At 38.1% G+C, this 18,285-nt stretch overlaps 1 protein-coding gene across 5 annotated transcripts in view; it reads right to left on the reverse strand.

Moving 5' to 3' along the window:
- necab1 (N-terminal EF-hand calcium binding protein 1) overlaps positions 1 to 18,285 on the reverse strand; it is a 109,621-nt gene that overhangs the window by 70,703 nt on the left and 20,633 nt on the right. For 3 of the 5 annotated variants that reach the window (XM_078397209.1, XM_078397210.1, XM_078397208.1), the window contains exon 2: positions 16,042 to 16,066. The exons of 1 other annotated variant lie outside the window; for it this stretch is intronic. Coding sequence is in view for 1 of the 4 variants with exons in the window: in XM_078397208.1 (XP_078253334.1) it covers positions 16,042 to 16,066 (25 nt within the window). In the remaining 3 variants the exon portion in view is untranslated. Of the gene's footprint in view, positions 1 to 15,842; positions 15,920 to 16,041; positions 16,067 to 18,285 lie in introns of those variants that run through there. One more of the 5 variants, XM_078397213.1, reaches the window with a different exon arrangement.

Here is an 18,285-nt window from a genome sequence, read left to right on the forward strand (position 1 = left end):
TGAAATAAATATAATTAAATAAATCTGTAATTGAAAAAAAACTGTTGCAGGAATGGAAAATATGAAACTACTGCACTGTTGAAAAATCCTCTCTGGAACATTGATGACTTTCAAGGACAGAGTCACCTTAAATTCATGCCAACTTTCCTTGCTTTGTTGAGCCCATGTATGATTTCAGACTCATTTACACTGTCTCCTCATTTCAGTGGCAAACAGGAATGTCCAATGAATCTTGGGGTAGCAAGTTGTATGCATTTCCCCTGAGTTCATTAAACACTTCCTCATGTAGCTCCCATCCTTCATTTATTTATGCAACTCATTTTCGACTTATTATTCAAACGTCCATTATTCTTTCAGATATGTATTCCAGATCTTAGCTAGTAATTGTGCAGACAATTGTGAGTATAGAAGTTGGGAGGTCATGTTGCAGTTCTATAAAACGTTGGTGAGACCGTATTAAGAATATTGTGTTCAGCTCAGGGCACCATGTTATAGGAAAAATATTGTCAAGCTTGGTTCAGAAAAGATTTACGAGGATGTTACCAGGACTAGGGGGTGTTAGCTATAGGGAGAGGTAGAGTAGGCTTGGTCTCTATTCTTTGGAGCGCAGGAGGATGAGGGGTGATCTTATAGAGGTGTACAAAATCAAGAGAGGAATATATCGGGTAGATTGTTCATCTCTTGCCCAGAATAGGGGAATCAAGGACCAAGTCAAGTCAATTTTATTTGTATAGCACATTAAAAAGAAACCCACGTTGACCAAAGTACTGTACATCAGTGCAGGTACTAAAAAAGAACATACAATGGCACACAAACATAACAACACATAAACAGTTCACAGCGCCCCCTCAGAGGGCCTCAAACGCTAGGGAGTAGAAATAGGTTTTGAGCCTGGACTTAAAGGAGTCGATGGAGGGGGCAGTTCTGATGGGGAGTGGGATGCTGTTCCACAGTCTAGGTGCTGCAACCAGAGGACATAGGGTCAAGGTGAAGGGGAAAAGATTTAATGGGAATCTGAGGGGTAACTTTTTCACACAAAGGGTGGTGGGTGCATGGAACAAGTTGTCAGAGGAGTCAAGAGTGTTTTTTTGCCATATGTCCCAGATAGAACAATGAAATTCTTACTTGCTGCAGCACAACAGAATATGTAAACAAAGTACACTGTAAATATAGTAAACAAGATTTTAAAAAAAGTTCAGTGTGTATATATACACATACTCACAAGTACACACACACACACACACACACACATACACACACACACACACACACACACACACATATATATATATATATACACATATATACACACACAAGGTAAAAAAACAAGGTAGTTGAGGCTGAGATTATCCCATCGTTTAAGAAACAGTTAGACAGGTACATGGCTAGGACAGGTTTGGAGGGATATGGACCAAGCGCAAGCAGATGGGAATAGTGTAGCTCGGACATGTTGGCCGGTGTGGGCAAGTTAGGCTGAAGGGCCTGTTTCCACACTGTATCACTCTATGACTCTATGACTCTAAAACAAGTTATCTGTGTCCTCCCTCTCTATTTTAACAGTGACTTTAAGTCTGTGTCTTCTGATAGAAACATGTATGGCCATCTTTACTCTGAGAGGAATCCTAGCATCTTATGTTTCTTTATGGTACATTCTGGTACCATTCTGGCAAATCTGTTATAAGCCCTTTCTAAAGAGTTACCCTACTTTCTAAAGTGTGATATCCAGAATTAGCCACAAAACTCCAGTCAAGGCTTAACCTGTAATTTATACATAAAAATACAGCTTCCTTATTGTTGAGCTCGTTGTTCATTAATAAAGCCGAGTCCAATGTTTTATTAGCTTTCACAACATGTTCTCTCACATTTATAGATTAATGGATATTGCTTGTTCTTAAAACACCTTGAAAAAATTGCATTATTTGGTTTAAACAAAGGAATTGGAATGGGTTGCTGGGATATTTGAAATAAATTCAGTTCTGATGACCTGAAACATTAATTGTGTTACTCCTCACAAACTGCACAAGATCTGTGTGTTTACTACATCTCTGAGTGTTGATTCCAATGCAAATTTTGACATTATGTCTATATACCCAAACCCTTACCATTATCAAATAGAACAGTAGTCCTAACAATGGAACATGAGGGTTTTTTTTTTAAACAGCTTCAAAAATAGCTCACCGCCATTACCTTTGTTCTATTCTATATCTGAACTAGCAATAACTGTCACTGCCTCTTTACTTCTAGGGGTTTTAATTTTGCTAACAATTCTACTTAATGATGCTTTGCCAAATGCTTTTTGAAGATTCACGTGTACGTCCATCATACTATCTTTCTGGACATTTTCTGCCAGTTCAGCAAAGAAGTTTACACACATCTACTTTCCACCATAGGAGAGGCCCAAATATAGAAGCTCATTCAGTCTATTTTATCTCATCCTCACAGGGTATTAATTATAATTTCTTCCTGACCAGAGCTTGTAGTATTTTCCTAAAAAGGCATTAGGACTGAGACTATGTGAGTCGAGCTGATGCAGAATGCTATAGAATGGTCTTAATGCCTGCCAAATCATCCAACCACCTGGAATACAAATCACAATCCAGTCTGTTATTTATTCTCTTTCTGATAAAAAAAATTCCCCAATGTGAAAAAGGTCTTAAAAATACTGGTGAATTAATCTTTAACTACCCTATTCTTAAAATTATAATAAGCATTAGTTCAATGTGCTGTATGTTATATCCTCTCTATTAACATCAACATAAAGGAAGGTAGAAAATAATAATTTGATAAATCTTGTTAGCTCTAGTCAAAATGTTGAGAAAAATATTGTAAGGTTCGCTGATAAAAAGGGCATAGAAGTAGAAGTTGTGGTCAATCAATGCCCCTCAGACCGGCTCCATCATTAAGTAAGATCATGTTGTTTTTTTAACCTCAGCACCAGTTTCCTGCGCTACTCCTATGTCCCTTATTTCCTTCATCTAAAACCCCCTCAAATTCTATCTTGAATATACTCAGTCACTGAAGCTCAATGGCTCTCTTGGGTAAAGAATTTCAAAGATTCATCAGCCTCTAGTCAAAACAAAATTCTTCTCATATCCATCTTAAATGGCCTTCTCTGTTGTTTTGAATCTGTGAACCTTGGTTCCCGACACCACAGTCGGTGAAAACTATAAACTCTGGATCTATCCTATCAAGCACATTAGAATGTTATATATTTCAGTGAGATCACCTTTTATTTTTCTAATTCAAAAAAGGTTTAGATTCAGTCTGTTTAATCTCTCCTCATCTGACAAAATGGTGAATGTTTGTTACCCTCATTCTTCCTTAAATATAGACCAGAACAATAAACAGTACCTTGTATAACTGTGAGAAACATCTCTTGAACTCAAATCCACTTGCAATAAAGGGCAAAATATTGTTGCCTTCTTAATTTCTTGCTGAACCTGCATGCTAACTTTCATTATTCATGTTCAAGGATTTTTTTAAAGTTGCTAAAAAACAGTGTGAAGGATCAAAGACAGGTAAAAGTTCAAAGCTAATGCGTAAAGTAAGCTTTCAAAAGAGTACAGACCTGCTTGATTTCAATGCCACTGAAGCAAACTCTTTGCAACATCGATTGCTCGAGACAGATGTTGACTATTATGAGTAGTGTTTGATCTGTTTACTGTGAAGTGCATTCAATGCAGAATATTAGCCATTAAATGTTTGAGAATAAATGCATGTCTATGTTGCTAATATTGTTTTTGTAATTGTGTAAACAGGTAGCTTTGAATCTGAGCAGCTTGATAAAAAATACTGAAAATGCATTTGACACATTCAGGTTAAGATACCTTACCTGGATTTTTTTAAGTAGGTTTTTTTTCCTTCGAGGAAAGTTTAGTGTTACTACAGAGTTTGTTAGTTAGTTTAGTTGCAATAAAAAATGTAAAGCCAATTTCTAGGGCCAATTTTAGCAATGAAAGAAATATAAGCAGAAATTTTAAAATTAAAAAAAAAGGCAGGATCTTGGGTTTCGCTAGGACTGATGGTTTTCCAAAGGGCAGGGGCGAATCAATTTTATTCACATTGACTTGAGGGAATACTTTAGAATTTGGAGATCTAACCAATTAGCAAATGGTTCATTTAGTTCATATGCAGGCCCCAAGCTGCACATGCTAGATTGCTTTTGCCAGATGCTTTCAATATATCAAATGATATATTGGTAATATATATGATAGATGGTATATATGATGTATGATATATGAATTATAGTAATCAACAATTTCTGTTGCTGGATTGTTAATTGTTGCTCAAAGAAGGAACAACATTCTGAAATTGCACAACACCCCTGATTTTGGGTATTTTCTGAAGTGCTGAAATGAAAACTGAGACACGCGGAGATTAGAAATTTCACGATGGGAACATCCATCATTATTAAAATGGACCAAGCCATCATTTAATTGCTGGAAAGGATGGTCAGTAGGTTTTGCAAATAAAAATAATGTACTAGGATAGTACTTGGACTCAAGCTTTCTGGCAGGCCAATAAATACTTCAACCATTTCACTGCGTCCCTTGTTACGATGCAGTACTTTCCTGACAATGCAGCCTTTGGTTCAATTATTGCCTGTCTGGCTCTTCTGAAATGCAAGAGACCTTAACCAATGTTAAGGCTGCAATAATATAACTCGCGCTGGCTGGCTGTTTCAAACCAGATGGGGTATGAAAACAAATTTCCTTTGCAACTCACATCAACATCAAGCGAGTCTGGGCTAATTTCACAGTGCAAATTCCTTAGTCATTCTCAATGGCCACCCAATTTTCCTCTAGATTATTAATCTAGGATTCTGGTAAACTAATCTAATTCTTAGCAACTGTTAGATGTTGACATATATTTGTGTTATCAACATCTCCAAAGCCTTTGACAGATCTTGGCATTGTCCATGTCTGAATAACTTAAATCACCCAGCCAAATGAAAGTTTCTATGAGTCATTTCCATTAACACAGGAGTTAATTAAAATGACACAGTCTGGTCTTGCACCTAATTTGTTCTATTATTTCATCTCAATTTATCATTCATCACTTTTCTTTTTTCCTCATTATCCAATGCAAATTGGAAATAGTTATGGCTTTTGCCTCCAGAAACATCCCATCACATTACAGGAGATGTGCTTCAGAACTAATTATGCCCTAAATGGGTTCTTCCAGTACAGCTACAACTCAGGCATCTAACAAATAATCTGGGCGATTTCCTGTGGAATTTAGCCCATAAAAAAGAACAAATTCAGGTGTCCACCTGGGCGGAGTTAAGAAGTCACTTGCCCTCCTTAGTAATAGTGGGTATTTTAACCACGAGAAGCAATGAAATTTAATGACCATCTCTGAACATTGATGGAGTGACCTTTGCCTAAGGATTCAGGAATAGAGCTAAGCATATGAAAGAAGAACGCACACTGGCAGAAAAAGAAAGGGAAAGGGAGAACAGACTAATCCAATGTCACCTGTGGCTTAGTGCATTCCAAAGATGGTTTTGAGCTATTCCTCAACTATGGCTTAACATTAAGTACAGAATTTTGTGCTTAAATTCTCAATCTTTTACTATCTCAACAAATAGTTGTTGATCATTTTGTCTTGTTGAGATCGGGAGGTAAACTATTTTCTGATCATAGACTTGAGTAGCTCAAAGGAAGATCGTTGCATTGGTCAGAAGGCTAATTCGGCCAACCCACAGATATCACTGTAGGAGTTCCACAGGACAGGCATGGTGGCGCAGTGGTAGAGTTCCTTCCTGTCTGTGCGGAGTTTGCACGTTCTCCACAGCGTGAGTTTTCTCCGAGATCTTCAGTTTCCTCCCACACTCCAAAGATGTATAGGTTTGTAGGTTAATTCGCTTGGTATAAATGTAAACAAATTGCCCCTTGTGTGTGCAAGGACAATGGGGATCGCTGGTCGGTGCAGACTTGGTGGGCCAAAGGGCATGTTTCCGTGCTGTATCTCTAAACTAAACAACAACAGTGGTGGGGAAGATGCTGGAGTCAATTATAAAAGAAGAAATTGCGGAGGATTTGGATAGCAGTAACAGGATCGTTCCGAGTCAACATGGATTTATGAAGGGGAAATCATGCTTGACTAATTTTCTGGAATTTTTTGAGGATGTAACTAGGAAAATTGACAGGCGAGAGCCAGCGGATGCAATGTACCTTGACTTTCAGAAAGCCTTTGACTAGGTCCCACATAGGAGATTAGTGGGCAAAATTAGAGCACATGGTATTGGGGGGTAGGGTACTGACATGGATAGAAAATTGGTTGGCAGACAGAAAGCAAAGAGTGGGGATAAATGGGTCCCTTTCAGAATGGTAGGCAGTAACTAGTGGGGTACCGCAAGGCTCGGCGCTGGGACCGCAGCTATTTACAATATACATTAATGACGGATGTAGGGATTAAAAGTGACATTAGCAAATTAGCAGATTACACAAAGCTGGGTGGCAGTGTGAACTGTGAGGAAGATGCTATGAGGTTGCAGGGTGACTTGGACAGGTTGTGTGAGTGGGCGGATGCATGGCAGATACAGTTTAATGTGGATAAGTGTGAGGTTATCCACTTTGGTGGTAAAAATAGGAAGGCAGATTATTATCTGAATAGTGTCAAGTTAGGAAAAGGGGAGGTACAATGAGATCTGGGTGTCCCAGTGCATCAGTCACTGAAAGGAAGCATGCAGGTACAGCAGGCAGTGAAGAAAGCCAATGGAATGTTGGCCTTCATGACAAGAGGAGTTGAGTATAGGAGCAAAGAGGTCCTTCTGCAGTTGTACAGGGCCCTAGTGAGACCACACCTGAAGTACTGTGTGCAGTTTTGGTCCCCAAATTTGAGGAAGGATATTCTTGCTATTGAGGGCGTGCAGCGTAGGTTTACTAGGTTAATTCCCAGAATGGCGGGACTGTCGTATGTTGAAAGACTGGAGTGACTAGGCTTGTATACACTGGAATTTAGAAGGATGAGAGGGGATCTTATTGAAACATATAAGATTATTAAGGGGTTGGACATGTTAGAGGCAGGAAACATGTTCCCAATGTTGGGGGAGTCCAGAACCAGGGGCCACAGTTTAAAAATAAGGGAGATGAGGAAAAACCTTTTTCAGTCAGAGAGTTGTAAATCTGTGGAATTCTCTGTCTCAGAAGGCAGTGGAGGTCAATTCTCTGAATGCTTTCAAGAGAGAGCTAGATAGAGCTCTTAAGGATAGCGGAGTCAGGGGGTATGGGGAGAAGGCAGGAACGGGGTACTAATTGAGAATGATCAGCCATGATCACATTGAATGGTGGTGCTGGCTCGCAGGGCCGAATGGCCTACTCCTGCACCTATTGTCTATTGTCTATAATATTAAAAATGGACAGGTAATGAATTGATCCAGGTCTACATGCAGTATCATCTTCAAGCTTGTGTTGATAAGCAACAATTAGGATTTGTGCCACATGGGTATCATGCAATGACTATCTCCAAGAACAGAATCCACACATCTCTCTCCTTTATATTCAATGTATTAACAATATAAAATATTCCACTGTCAATGAACTGAAATTCACAGTGGTCCTGAAACTAAACTGGATCAGATACACAAATATCACGGCTACAGAAGTGTAGGTCAGTGAATTTTCATGTCACCAATAGACTCAGCACTGAGAGTACAAACGCCCTGACCTGAGGAGTTGAATGCACTCCACATCTGACTGGGTATGCTTAACACAGCCCCATTCATTTGAATGAAGTCATTCACCTTGATTGAAATGTTCGAAGACTATGATTGAATTAACGAAAAGCAAAGCAGCAGACAGTTTTGTTTCTCTTCTTTATTTTACTTCAATTTAATGTTTTCAATTTATTTCTCGCACTTAAGGTGTTTTAAGCTAATGTATTCTTTTATTTTTACTTTGACATAATTATTCATAAAAATAATGAACTATTTAAATATTTCGAATATCTAATTATTAGAGGCATCGTGGTCTATGGTCATGTCTTCAGCATCTGGATTTGAGGCCCACATACTAGTAACTGAATGATCTACCTAGTGGGGTGATAATGGCTGTGAGGCCTCAAGAGTGATCAAAGACATCAAAATGTCTGCCCGACTGTAAGAATAGCAAATATGACAAGCTGGGGTGGCTTGCTGGATCAAGCACAAACTGGACCATTATTTTCTGATCTGTGCCTTTGCTTCATTATTGTTAGCATGGTAAATTCATTGTAAGATACAAAGTGCTGGAGTAACTCAGCAGGTCAGGCAGCATCACTGGAAGAGATGGATAGGCAACATTTCAGACGTTTAAGAAACGTTTAAGAAACATTACCTATCCATGTCCTCCAGAGATGCTGCCTCATCTGCTAAACTACTCCAGCACTTTGTGGGTTTTTTTTGTAAGCCATCATGTTCAGTTCTTTGTGTCTAAATCCATCGTAAGGTTGGGAGGCCATTACTATTTCACACTAAATGGATTGGTAACTGAAGCAAGTGATTGTGGTGACATAGCATCTAAAAAGAAGACAACTTTGCTCTACAGAATAATGGATGCTAGTGGCATTCGTACTGTTTAATTATTATTTTCTTCTGACCCACAATCTTTGAGTGACTCACAGACAATTACTTGAAAAAATATTTTTTGCTGTGCAACTATTTGCTGAGGTACCTAAGTTCCACACAGGATGTTAATCAAATAAATGATTCATACTGCTCTGTTGAACTTTTATGACAGATATTCTCACCATATTCAATTATATTCTATTCTTTAATAATGTTCCTGAAATTATGACATATTTACAATTGGATGGATTCTTCTTCTTTCGCCTGCCCACACTGCCGTACAAGCTTATACATTAATGCAGCCTGGGACAGTTATTATTTGGCAAGGAAATGTGACTTTGATAAGCTGTTATTCAATTTGGTGTAGCCCTGTGGCAGCAACCCAAAGGAACATTGATCATAATGAACTAAGCAACTTAGTTTTTTCTTGTTAGTGTCCAGTCTATGATAAAATACATAAATACATCATGACATGAATGTGGTAATCAGGATATTTTGCGAGCTATTTCAGGCACTGCTATTTGGTTCAGATTAAGCTGCATCGTTTAATTATAGCATTTTGCCTCTAACTTATTTACAAAGCAGTAAATACCATTGTTTGCCTCTAACTTATTTACAAAGTGTGATTTCTTTTCTCATCCTTGTGCTAAGGTTTCAAAATACAGTTATTTCCGTATCAGAAATGTTAACATCCAATCCTGCAACATCATTCTCAGGTTCCCAGGTAACTGATTATACAACATCCATTTTAAAAAAAGGTCCAATATAGGGAGGCATTTTAATGGATTATTTTTATTTTCTCTGCAACATGAACATCAGACATATGCAGAATAACAAATTCATTATGAAGCAGCTCTTTCATAAAGCTGGACAATGTATGTTGTCCTTTATGGCATGAAATTGCATCTTACCCATTGGAAAATTATTTAGAATATTTAGTTTAGAGATACAGCGCAGAAACAGGCCCTTCGGCCCACCGAGTCCACAAAACCAGCAATCCCCGCACATTAACACACACTGGAGACAATTTTACATTTACACATTTTTATACCAAGCCAATTAACCTGTAAACATATATGTCTTTGGAGTGTGGGAGGAAACCGAAGATCTCAGAGAAAACCCATGAGGTCAGGGGGAGAACGTACAAACTCCGTACAGACAAGCACCCGTAGTCAGGATTGAACCCGGGTCTCTGGCGCTGTAAAGCAGTAGCTCTACCGCTACGCCACCGTACCACCCCAATATGTGGAAAGAGAAGGAAGCAATGTCCAATATTCAGAGGACGGTATAAATGAAGACACATTTGGTCAAACTCAGATTTGTGAAAGATAGATAAAAAGTTTTCAAGAGACTGTTAGATCTAGCTCTTAGGGCTAAAGGAATCAAGGGATATGGGGGAAAAGCAGGAACAGGGTACTGATTTTAGATGATCAGCCATGATCATATTGAATGGCGGTGCTTGCTCAAATGGCTGCAAGTTCTACTCCTGCACCTATTTTCCCATGTTTCTATGGTGCAACTAGGGATGTCTGCTTTATCTGTTACACATTGATCAAAAGAAGTCTCAAAACGAAAAAAAAAATTCTTAGCTTCTCAATCATGACTATACTGTTGCATGCTATATAACTCTAGCTAAAATATTATATTTAAAATGTAATTACAGTCTAATTCTTTAAAAGAAGGAATCTCAAAAGGATTTTTCAAATAAAAAAATCACTTCATTCACTTGAGATATACAATTAGTAACTGAACATGATTGCAGACACCCCTCAAACTTACATCTGTTACATCTAAAGGGCAAGATTGTGAGCAACTGGACTGAATAATATCGTGACTTTAATAAAATTATATAATTTAGTATATAATTTAAGAGAAATTAATTTTTGCCAATTAATTGATCCCTTCTTTTCCCCCATCCCACATTCCCAAACCATTGATTCTAAGTCTATCCATGACCATTGTTTCAAGCTAAACTAATGTTTGCTCACAATTCCTCAGCCTTCTTGATTACTTTTTCCAACTAACCCCATTTTAAGTAGGGTCCCTGTACCCTGCAAGTTAACTTTTTTGCAGTTAATTATCCATGTACATGGACTCTAATTTAAAAATCCTCTGTTTGATCATTTTTGTTCAAAATGGATGAGTTCAAATGAATCTCAAGTTGAAACAAAGTTAAATAGCTTTTGCTTACTCATCTGATTTATCCACTGATAAACATTTTAGATGTTGTCAGCTGATATGAGATGTTTTGGCACTGGCCTAGAAACATGTGATCTGGATAAAGATGGTAGACCAACACAAGAAAACCACAAAACACTGTAATGAGAGAGCTCCCAGGTCACTGCGCAGTAATCACCTGTGTTGCAGGCTTGCTACAAAATGTAAAGTGCCTCAGTAATCTTGAGACTGACTTTTGACAATCTGTGCATGAGACTGTTTAAATTAGTAGTCACATCATAAAGTGTTTCTGGGGAAGTGTGATCATAATCTGACTACAAGAATGATGTTCAAAATTAATTATGAGTGTAAGATGATTAAGGTAGATTTTTAAATTAATTACACCTTAGGCAGTGTTTTTGGAATTGAAGATTATGTGGTTCCATTTATAATCCTGTGGATCTTGAAGTAACTGATGTGACATTTGCAGTCTGCAATCGCAAAGGGACTGGCAGGCCAAGAAAGACCTCCACAGCTGATGACAGAAGAATTCTCTCTATAATAAAGAAAAATTCCCAAACACCTGTCCGACAGATCAGAAACACTCTTCAGGAGTCAGGTGTGGATTTGGCAATGACCATTGTCTGCAGAAGACTTCATGAACAGAAATACAGAGGCTACACTGCAAGATGTAAACCACAGGTTAGCCGCAAAAGTAGGATGGCCAGGTTCCAGTTTGCCAAGAAGTACTTAAAAGAGCAACCACAGTTCTGGAAAAAGGTCTTGTGGACAGATGAGATGAAGATGAGCTTATATCAGAGTGATGACAAGAGCAAAGTATGGAGGACAGAAGGAACTGCCCATGATCCAAAGCATACCACCTCATCTGTGAAACATGGTGGTAGGGGTGTTATGGCTTGGGCATGTATGGCTGCTGAAGGTACTGGCTCACTTATCGTCATTGATGATACAACTGCTGATGATAGTAGCATAATGAATTCTGAAGAGTATAGACACATCCTATCTGCTCAAAATCAAACAAATGCCTAAAAACACATTGGCCGGCAGTTCATTCTACAGCAAGACAATGATCCCAAACATACTGCTAAAGCAACAAAGGATTTTTTCGAAGCTAAAAAATGGTCAATTCTTGAGTGGCCAAGTCAATCACCCGATCTGAACCAAATTGAGCATGCCTTTTATATGCTGAAGAGAAAACTGAAGGGAACTAGCCCCCAAAACAAGCATAAACTAAAGATGGCTGTGATACAGGCCTGGCAGAGCATCACCAGAGTAGACACCCAGCAACTGGTGATGTCCATGAATTGCAGACTTCAAGCAGTCATTGCATGCAAAGGATATGCACCAAAATACTAAATCTAACTACTTTCATTTACATGACATTGCTGTGTCCCAAACATCATGGTGCCCTGAAATGGGGGGACTTGAATAAACACTGCTGTAATTTCTACATGGTGAAACCAAAATGTATAAAAATGGTCTTTATTAAAATCTGACAATGTTCACTTTAACCACATGTGATTTTTTTAAATTACAAATCTCAAATTGCAGAGTACAGAGGCAAATAAATAAATGATGGGTCTTTGAGCCAAACATTATGGAGGGCACTGTAATTGTAGGGTATGGCCATTGAAAGAATAAATGTAGATTCCACCAAGAAGTGAAAATCTGTGGCTACTGAAGAAATTATGAAAGATTTTGGAATAAAACAAGGCAGTTTGTAAAGGTATCAAGCCAACTGTAAGCCCAAGGATTCTGAAAGTTTCAGAAAGGGCGGCACGATGGCGCAGCGGTAGGATTACTGCCTTACTACGAATGCAGTGCCGGAGACCCGGGTTCGATCCCGACCACAGGTGCTGTCTGTATGGAGTTCGTACATTCTCCCCGAGACCTACTTGGGTTTTCTCCGAGATCTTCGGTTTCCTCCCACACTCCAAAGACGTACAGGTATGTAGGTTAATTGGCTTGGTAAATGTAAAAAATGTCCCTAGTGTGTGTAGGATAGTGTTAATATGTGGGGATCGCTGGTCGGCGCGGACCCAGAGGGCCAAAGGGCCTGTTTCTGCGCTGTATCTCTAAACTAAACTAAACTAAACTAAACCAGGAAAGGATAAGATAAACTTAGAAAAGGTATAAATAAAGTAAACTGACTAGAAAAGGAAAAAAAGATTACAGGCACTTCTTCAAATTTAGACTCAGGAACAGCTTCTTCTCTGTTATCAGGCTTCTGAAAGATCCTTCCATAAGCTAGGGTACTGACCGAATCACCTCTAGCCCATTGCGGACATTGGACTTTGTCTATGGAACTGTTGCGCTACAATGCTGAGAAAAATATTCTGCACTATCTTCCCCTTTGCTAAACCTATTGTACTTGAGTTGGACTTGATTGTTTTTATGTATAGTATTATCTGATCTGTATGGCACACAATACAAAGCTTTTCACTGTACTTTGGTACACAGACAATAATGTACCTAAACGTGATAGATGAGAGTAATAAATGTAAACTTGCATCTGTTCGAACTGAGACAGTAGAAAATATCAGCGATTAGCAATTTCTCTAGTACCTAATGAATAGCTTCTATATATTGTGCTGTCATGTCAGTTTAACCAAAAATAAGCGAGTTCGGTATCTCGCTAAATGCAAAGAATCATGGGATTTGTCAAAGATCATTCGGGATAAACAAAGAGCATTGCTAGTGAACTTAATGGCTAATGTACACTGAAACAATAGTTGATAAATGATTAAATGAAATGAAAGAAATTAAGAGTTGTATGAACTTCTGTACATTTACTGATTGAGTTCTGGATTTCAGTTCATATCAAATCTGGTTGAACTTAAAGTTGAACTTCTGATCAAAATGATCTGCAAGTGCAACAACATCTCATTAACACACCAATGGAGGCAGTAAATTACATTATGCTGTGCAGACTGTGAAAATATCATCAATACGTGGAACTAAAGTGATGGGTAAAGTCTTTCGCAGGATGTTAAACCACTTTAGATGACGTATGGCCCGTTCAACATTTATGCGGACATTGGCAACCTTTTTAGTTTTGTGTACTTTTTCCTCTGGTCATTTGCTGATAACCATCGCTGGGAGGGAGGGGGAATCTCTAAACAGGCTTGGTGAAACATCAAATCTTCTTGAATGGGAAATCCTCTGTCCACCATTAGGCAATGCCCAGGATCAACTAAGTTCAAAAATCCACTCTTCCTAAAAATGTGTGTATCAGATGATCGCCCACTCCAAGTTTTTTATACGAATGTGATTATTTGTGAGGTTTTGGGGCAATTCCAACCAATAGTTTCACAATGTTGTAGTCGGACCATGTCAAAGCCTGCAACTGTAGACGCCGTGGTTGTCCTATAAATATCTCTGCAGTCGAGAATGCATCTCAGTGCCGGGAATTTATCTATTATCTGTTTCGGCTGCGTGGACCTTATCAAATCACAATCTGTAAGCATGTCCATTACAGACTGGTACAAGTTACAATGCAAAAGAAAATGGTGCAAGCATATTGAACTGATTTATACAATCACAAGATTATAAACTGAAAATTAGAATGTCAAATACTGATTAAAATTAGCCAATGTAATGGGAATCAGAAGATACATAATTAATCAGGAGACTCGTGACTAAGTTTTGTACCTCACAACTTTACCAACACATGTACATGCAGAATTCATTCAGAAGTCAACAAACATGCATACAGCCCATGGCTGTGGACTAGTATAGTAAGAGGTGAAAACCTCACAAATAATTTTCATATTATCTATTGATAGTTATGGAAATCATACATTTCATTTCATTCTCCCCCCCTCCTCCAAAACAAAAACAATAAAAAATGGTTGTTATTAATCATCACTATATCGCCCACTCACCAAAGCAGGCCAGCAAGCGACCAAGCAAAAGCCAATTAAACCATCAAAATCATCATAGTTTTGTACAAATGAACCATAGATACACCTAGTTGATAGTTTTGAAAGCAGTATTTTCTTCCCTCGAAGAAGCAAAACTGGAAAATACGCATGAAACGTAGGTCTGTATACACACAGTAGCTCAGCTGGTGAGAATGTTTATCCCGAATGACCCATAACCTGGGCATGCACAGTTGTAATACCGAACTCGCTTATTGAAAATCACTAAATTTTTTCTTGTCCAAAAATAAATGTATTAATTTTTGTTTTTACCCTTACAACAATATATGCATTGTTCTAATTTTAAAAAGCAGCATAAAATCCATCCATGGAGGTGTATTCAAAAAGAAATAAAAATGTAATTAACCAAAAATTGGGAATGGTAACCAAGAAGTCGATTTTTGAAAATCTTGAAAAGGTGGTCAGGAAGAGAGAGGTTAGATTGGGGATTTTAGAGTAAAAGTAAAAATAAAACAATATATCTGTATTTAAAGCTCCAGAATGTGCATTCATAAGAAGGGGCAGCCACGTGGTTGGGAATTTAACATGAGATTGAAATCTTTGCTTTTGAGGTATTCGAGGAAAAGGCCAGCAAAGGCGGCGGTAATCAATCATTCATATGGAATTTAATTCAACTAACAGAGTTTTTATAACTTGAAATGTATGGCAGCAAAAATTAGAGTTTGGACAGTAGGTGAAGATCGTGGCCTTGGGAGATGCTGTTGAGGATCCTTTGATGAGTTGCCACAGTAGTCAGTTTGTTAATAGTACACAATACTCCCGCAAGAGGAAGAGTGAATGTTCACGATGATGTACGGGGTGTTAATCAAATGCGATACTTTGTCCTGAATGACTGTATGTGTCTCCTGAAAAAAAATTGTTGGAGATGAGCTCCTCCAAGCAAATAGAGAATATTCACTACATGTCTGATTTCAATTGTCTAGATGGTAGCAAAGGTCTGGGGAGTATGAAGGTGAATAATGCTGCAGAATACCAAGTGTCTGACCTGATCTTGCAACCACAATTAATTTAGACTGGACTGCCATTTTGGTTAATGACAATCCCCCACTATATTGATGGTGGGAAATCTAGAGGTGATGATACTGATGAACGTTAAGGCTGGTTGGTGATACTCTCTCATGTTAAAAGTATTAATTCCCAGCACTTATTAAACGTGTATGTTACTAGCCACTTACCAGCTTAGGTCCATATAATTTGAACTGAGAAGTTGCAAGATTATACAAACTAGACTTGTATTCCATGGAATTCTGAAGATAAATAGTTGATTTGATCGAACTTTTCAAGATATCTAAGGAAACTGACTGAGATAAAAGGAAAATAATCCCTCTGTTTGGGGAACTGGTAAAATTAGCTTTAGAACTTCAAAACTCTTACCATTCTTGTCAGCTCTTCGTAAAATCTGAAATGAATCAGACACAAAAATGTGCAATCAGTGTCAAAGCCATAGTGAGTTATGTCTAACTGTAGGAACTCAAGGTGAAAAAGTTGTCAACTAATGAAAGTACTGAAAATAATCCATGTTTTCTGCAGATGAATCACTTTGGTTAGTCATTTGTTCTAATACAGATGTTTTTTGAATATCTTAGCATATTACAGACAATACAAGCATGATATGTGCTGGACAAAGGTTCAACTAAGTTAAAAAATTTGACCCAAAATTACTTGCGTTCAATCTGCACTACACCTCAAAACCAGCTTAGCCAGTGAAATTAATTGCTAAGTCAAAAAAAGCCACCCACAAAGGTACATTCTAAGTACTCTTATCTCAAATTTAATTGAACAGTTGTTTTTCCAATAAATTGGCAACACAAGTGCACACATTCTATTTGTAATTATAATTGAAAAGACATAAAGTAGTACAGGTCCACCACTGATTTTCCAGCAACTGAGGGTTCGGCACCTACTTTCAACTGGACAAAATGATAAGAGCATTCATTATGTGGTGCACGCTCTTTCGGGATGTGTTCCTCCGTGATGAAAGAGTTAATTGTTTACTTATTTGCTAATTATTAATTCTTTATTTATGTTTTTAGCAGTCCATGGTGCTTTAGAGACACGGGAGGGGTATAATTAGTGGGTCAGAGTGTATTGTTGAATTAATATTACGTGGTCTCTGTTGGTCCGGCGGGGATCACTGGGCGGCGCGGACTCGGTGGGCAGAAGGGCCTGTTTCCGCGCTGTATCTCTAAATCTAAATCTAAATCTAAAATTCTGAGAAAAAAAAATAATGTGTAGAGTAACTCAGTGGATCGGGCAGCATCTCTGCAAGACATGAATATGTGACATTTTGAGTCAGGACCCTACTTCAGATTGATTGTAGTAGGGCAGAGAAATCTGGAAAAAAGGTGCAGCAGATAATAAGAGGTTATAGGTGAAGAGCCCCCACCTCTTTTCTTGCTTTCTCACCTTATTATGATCAGTCTGAAGAAGGATCCTGACCCGAAACATTGCCTATCCATGTCTTCCAGAGATGCTGTCTTTCCCGCTGAGTTACTCCAGTACTTTAGTCTTTTTAAAAAATAAACCAGCACCTGCAGTTCCTTAGCATCTATACAATTCTTAGCATGTTTTTAGTGGAACATAATAATTTAACATGACTTCCTAACTTTTATATTCAATTCCCTGACTGATGGTGAGCATACCTGCACACATATTTTGGTTGCCATTTTTATGGAACTATGGATTTGCACCCCAATTTTGCCCTGTACATCAAAGCACCTGAGGCTCCAGCCATTTACTGTTTACTTTCCTCTTGCATTTGACCTCCCACAATACATCAGCTCAAACTTATTTGTTTGGATTAAACTCCATTTGCATTTATCCATTCAAAGTTCCAAATGGTCTATATTCTGTTGTATCCTTTGAAGAGGGCGGTCCTAACCTCCCATCTACCTCATTGGAGACCTTTGAACTATCTTTAATCAGACCTTATTAGACTTTATCTTGCACTAAATATTGTATACTTTATTCATGATCTGTCCACTGTGAATGGCTTGATTGTAAACATGTATAATCTTTTCTTCGATTTGATAGTACGCAACAAAAAGTTTTTTTGTGAGACAGGACTTTCACCACACAAAGCCTATTGACTCTACTTAATGTATGCTTTTCTAAATCTGAGTAAATTCTGTCATTAAGAATCTTTTCCACTGATTTCCCTATAACCAATGTAATTTTTATATGGAAAATAGAGTTGTTAAAATCATGTTTCATTTATATAATACCCTTTGCAATCTATTGGCATTCAGCAGCTCTTGAAATGTTATCACGGTTTGTAATGTAGAGAGATGGAACAGCCAAATGACAAAATCCACAATCAGCAATGATGCAACTGTCTGTGATAATTTTATTGATGTTGATTAGGTTACTGAGCATTCACCAAGATATTGTAAAAGTATCACAATGCTTCATTGATTCGGGCCACGAAAGATACGAAGGGGCCTTGGTTTAATGTTTCATGCAAATTTGGGACATCAGTAGGGTAGTACTCGAGATAGTGAAGTGGAGTATCAGCCCAGAATATTTCATTAAATCCCATAACTTTCCACCTCAGATATGGGAATGTTGCCCATGGATCTCCCACTTGCTGCAGTTACTTCAGATAAAAGGGATACAAGG

Source organism: Rhinoraja longicauda, chromosome 4 (assembly GCF_053455715.1).
Source record: "Rhinoraja longicauda isolate Sanriku21f chromosome 4, sRhiLon1.1, whole genome shotgun sequence".
Classification (NCBI taxonomy): domain Eukaryota; kingdom Metazoa; phylum Chordata; class Chondrichthyes; order Rajiformes; family Arhynchobatidae; genus Rhinoraja; species Rhinoraja longicauda.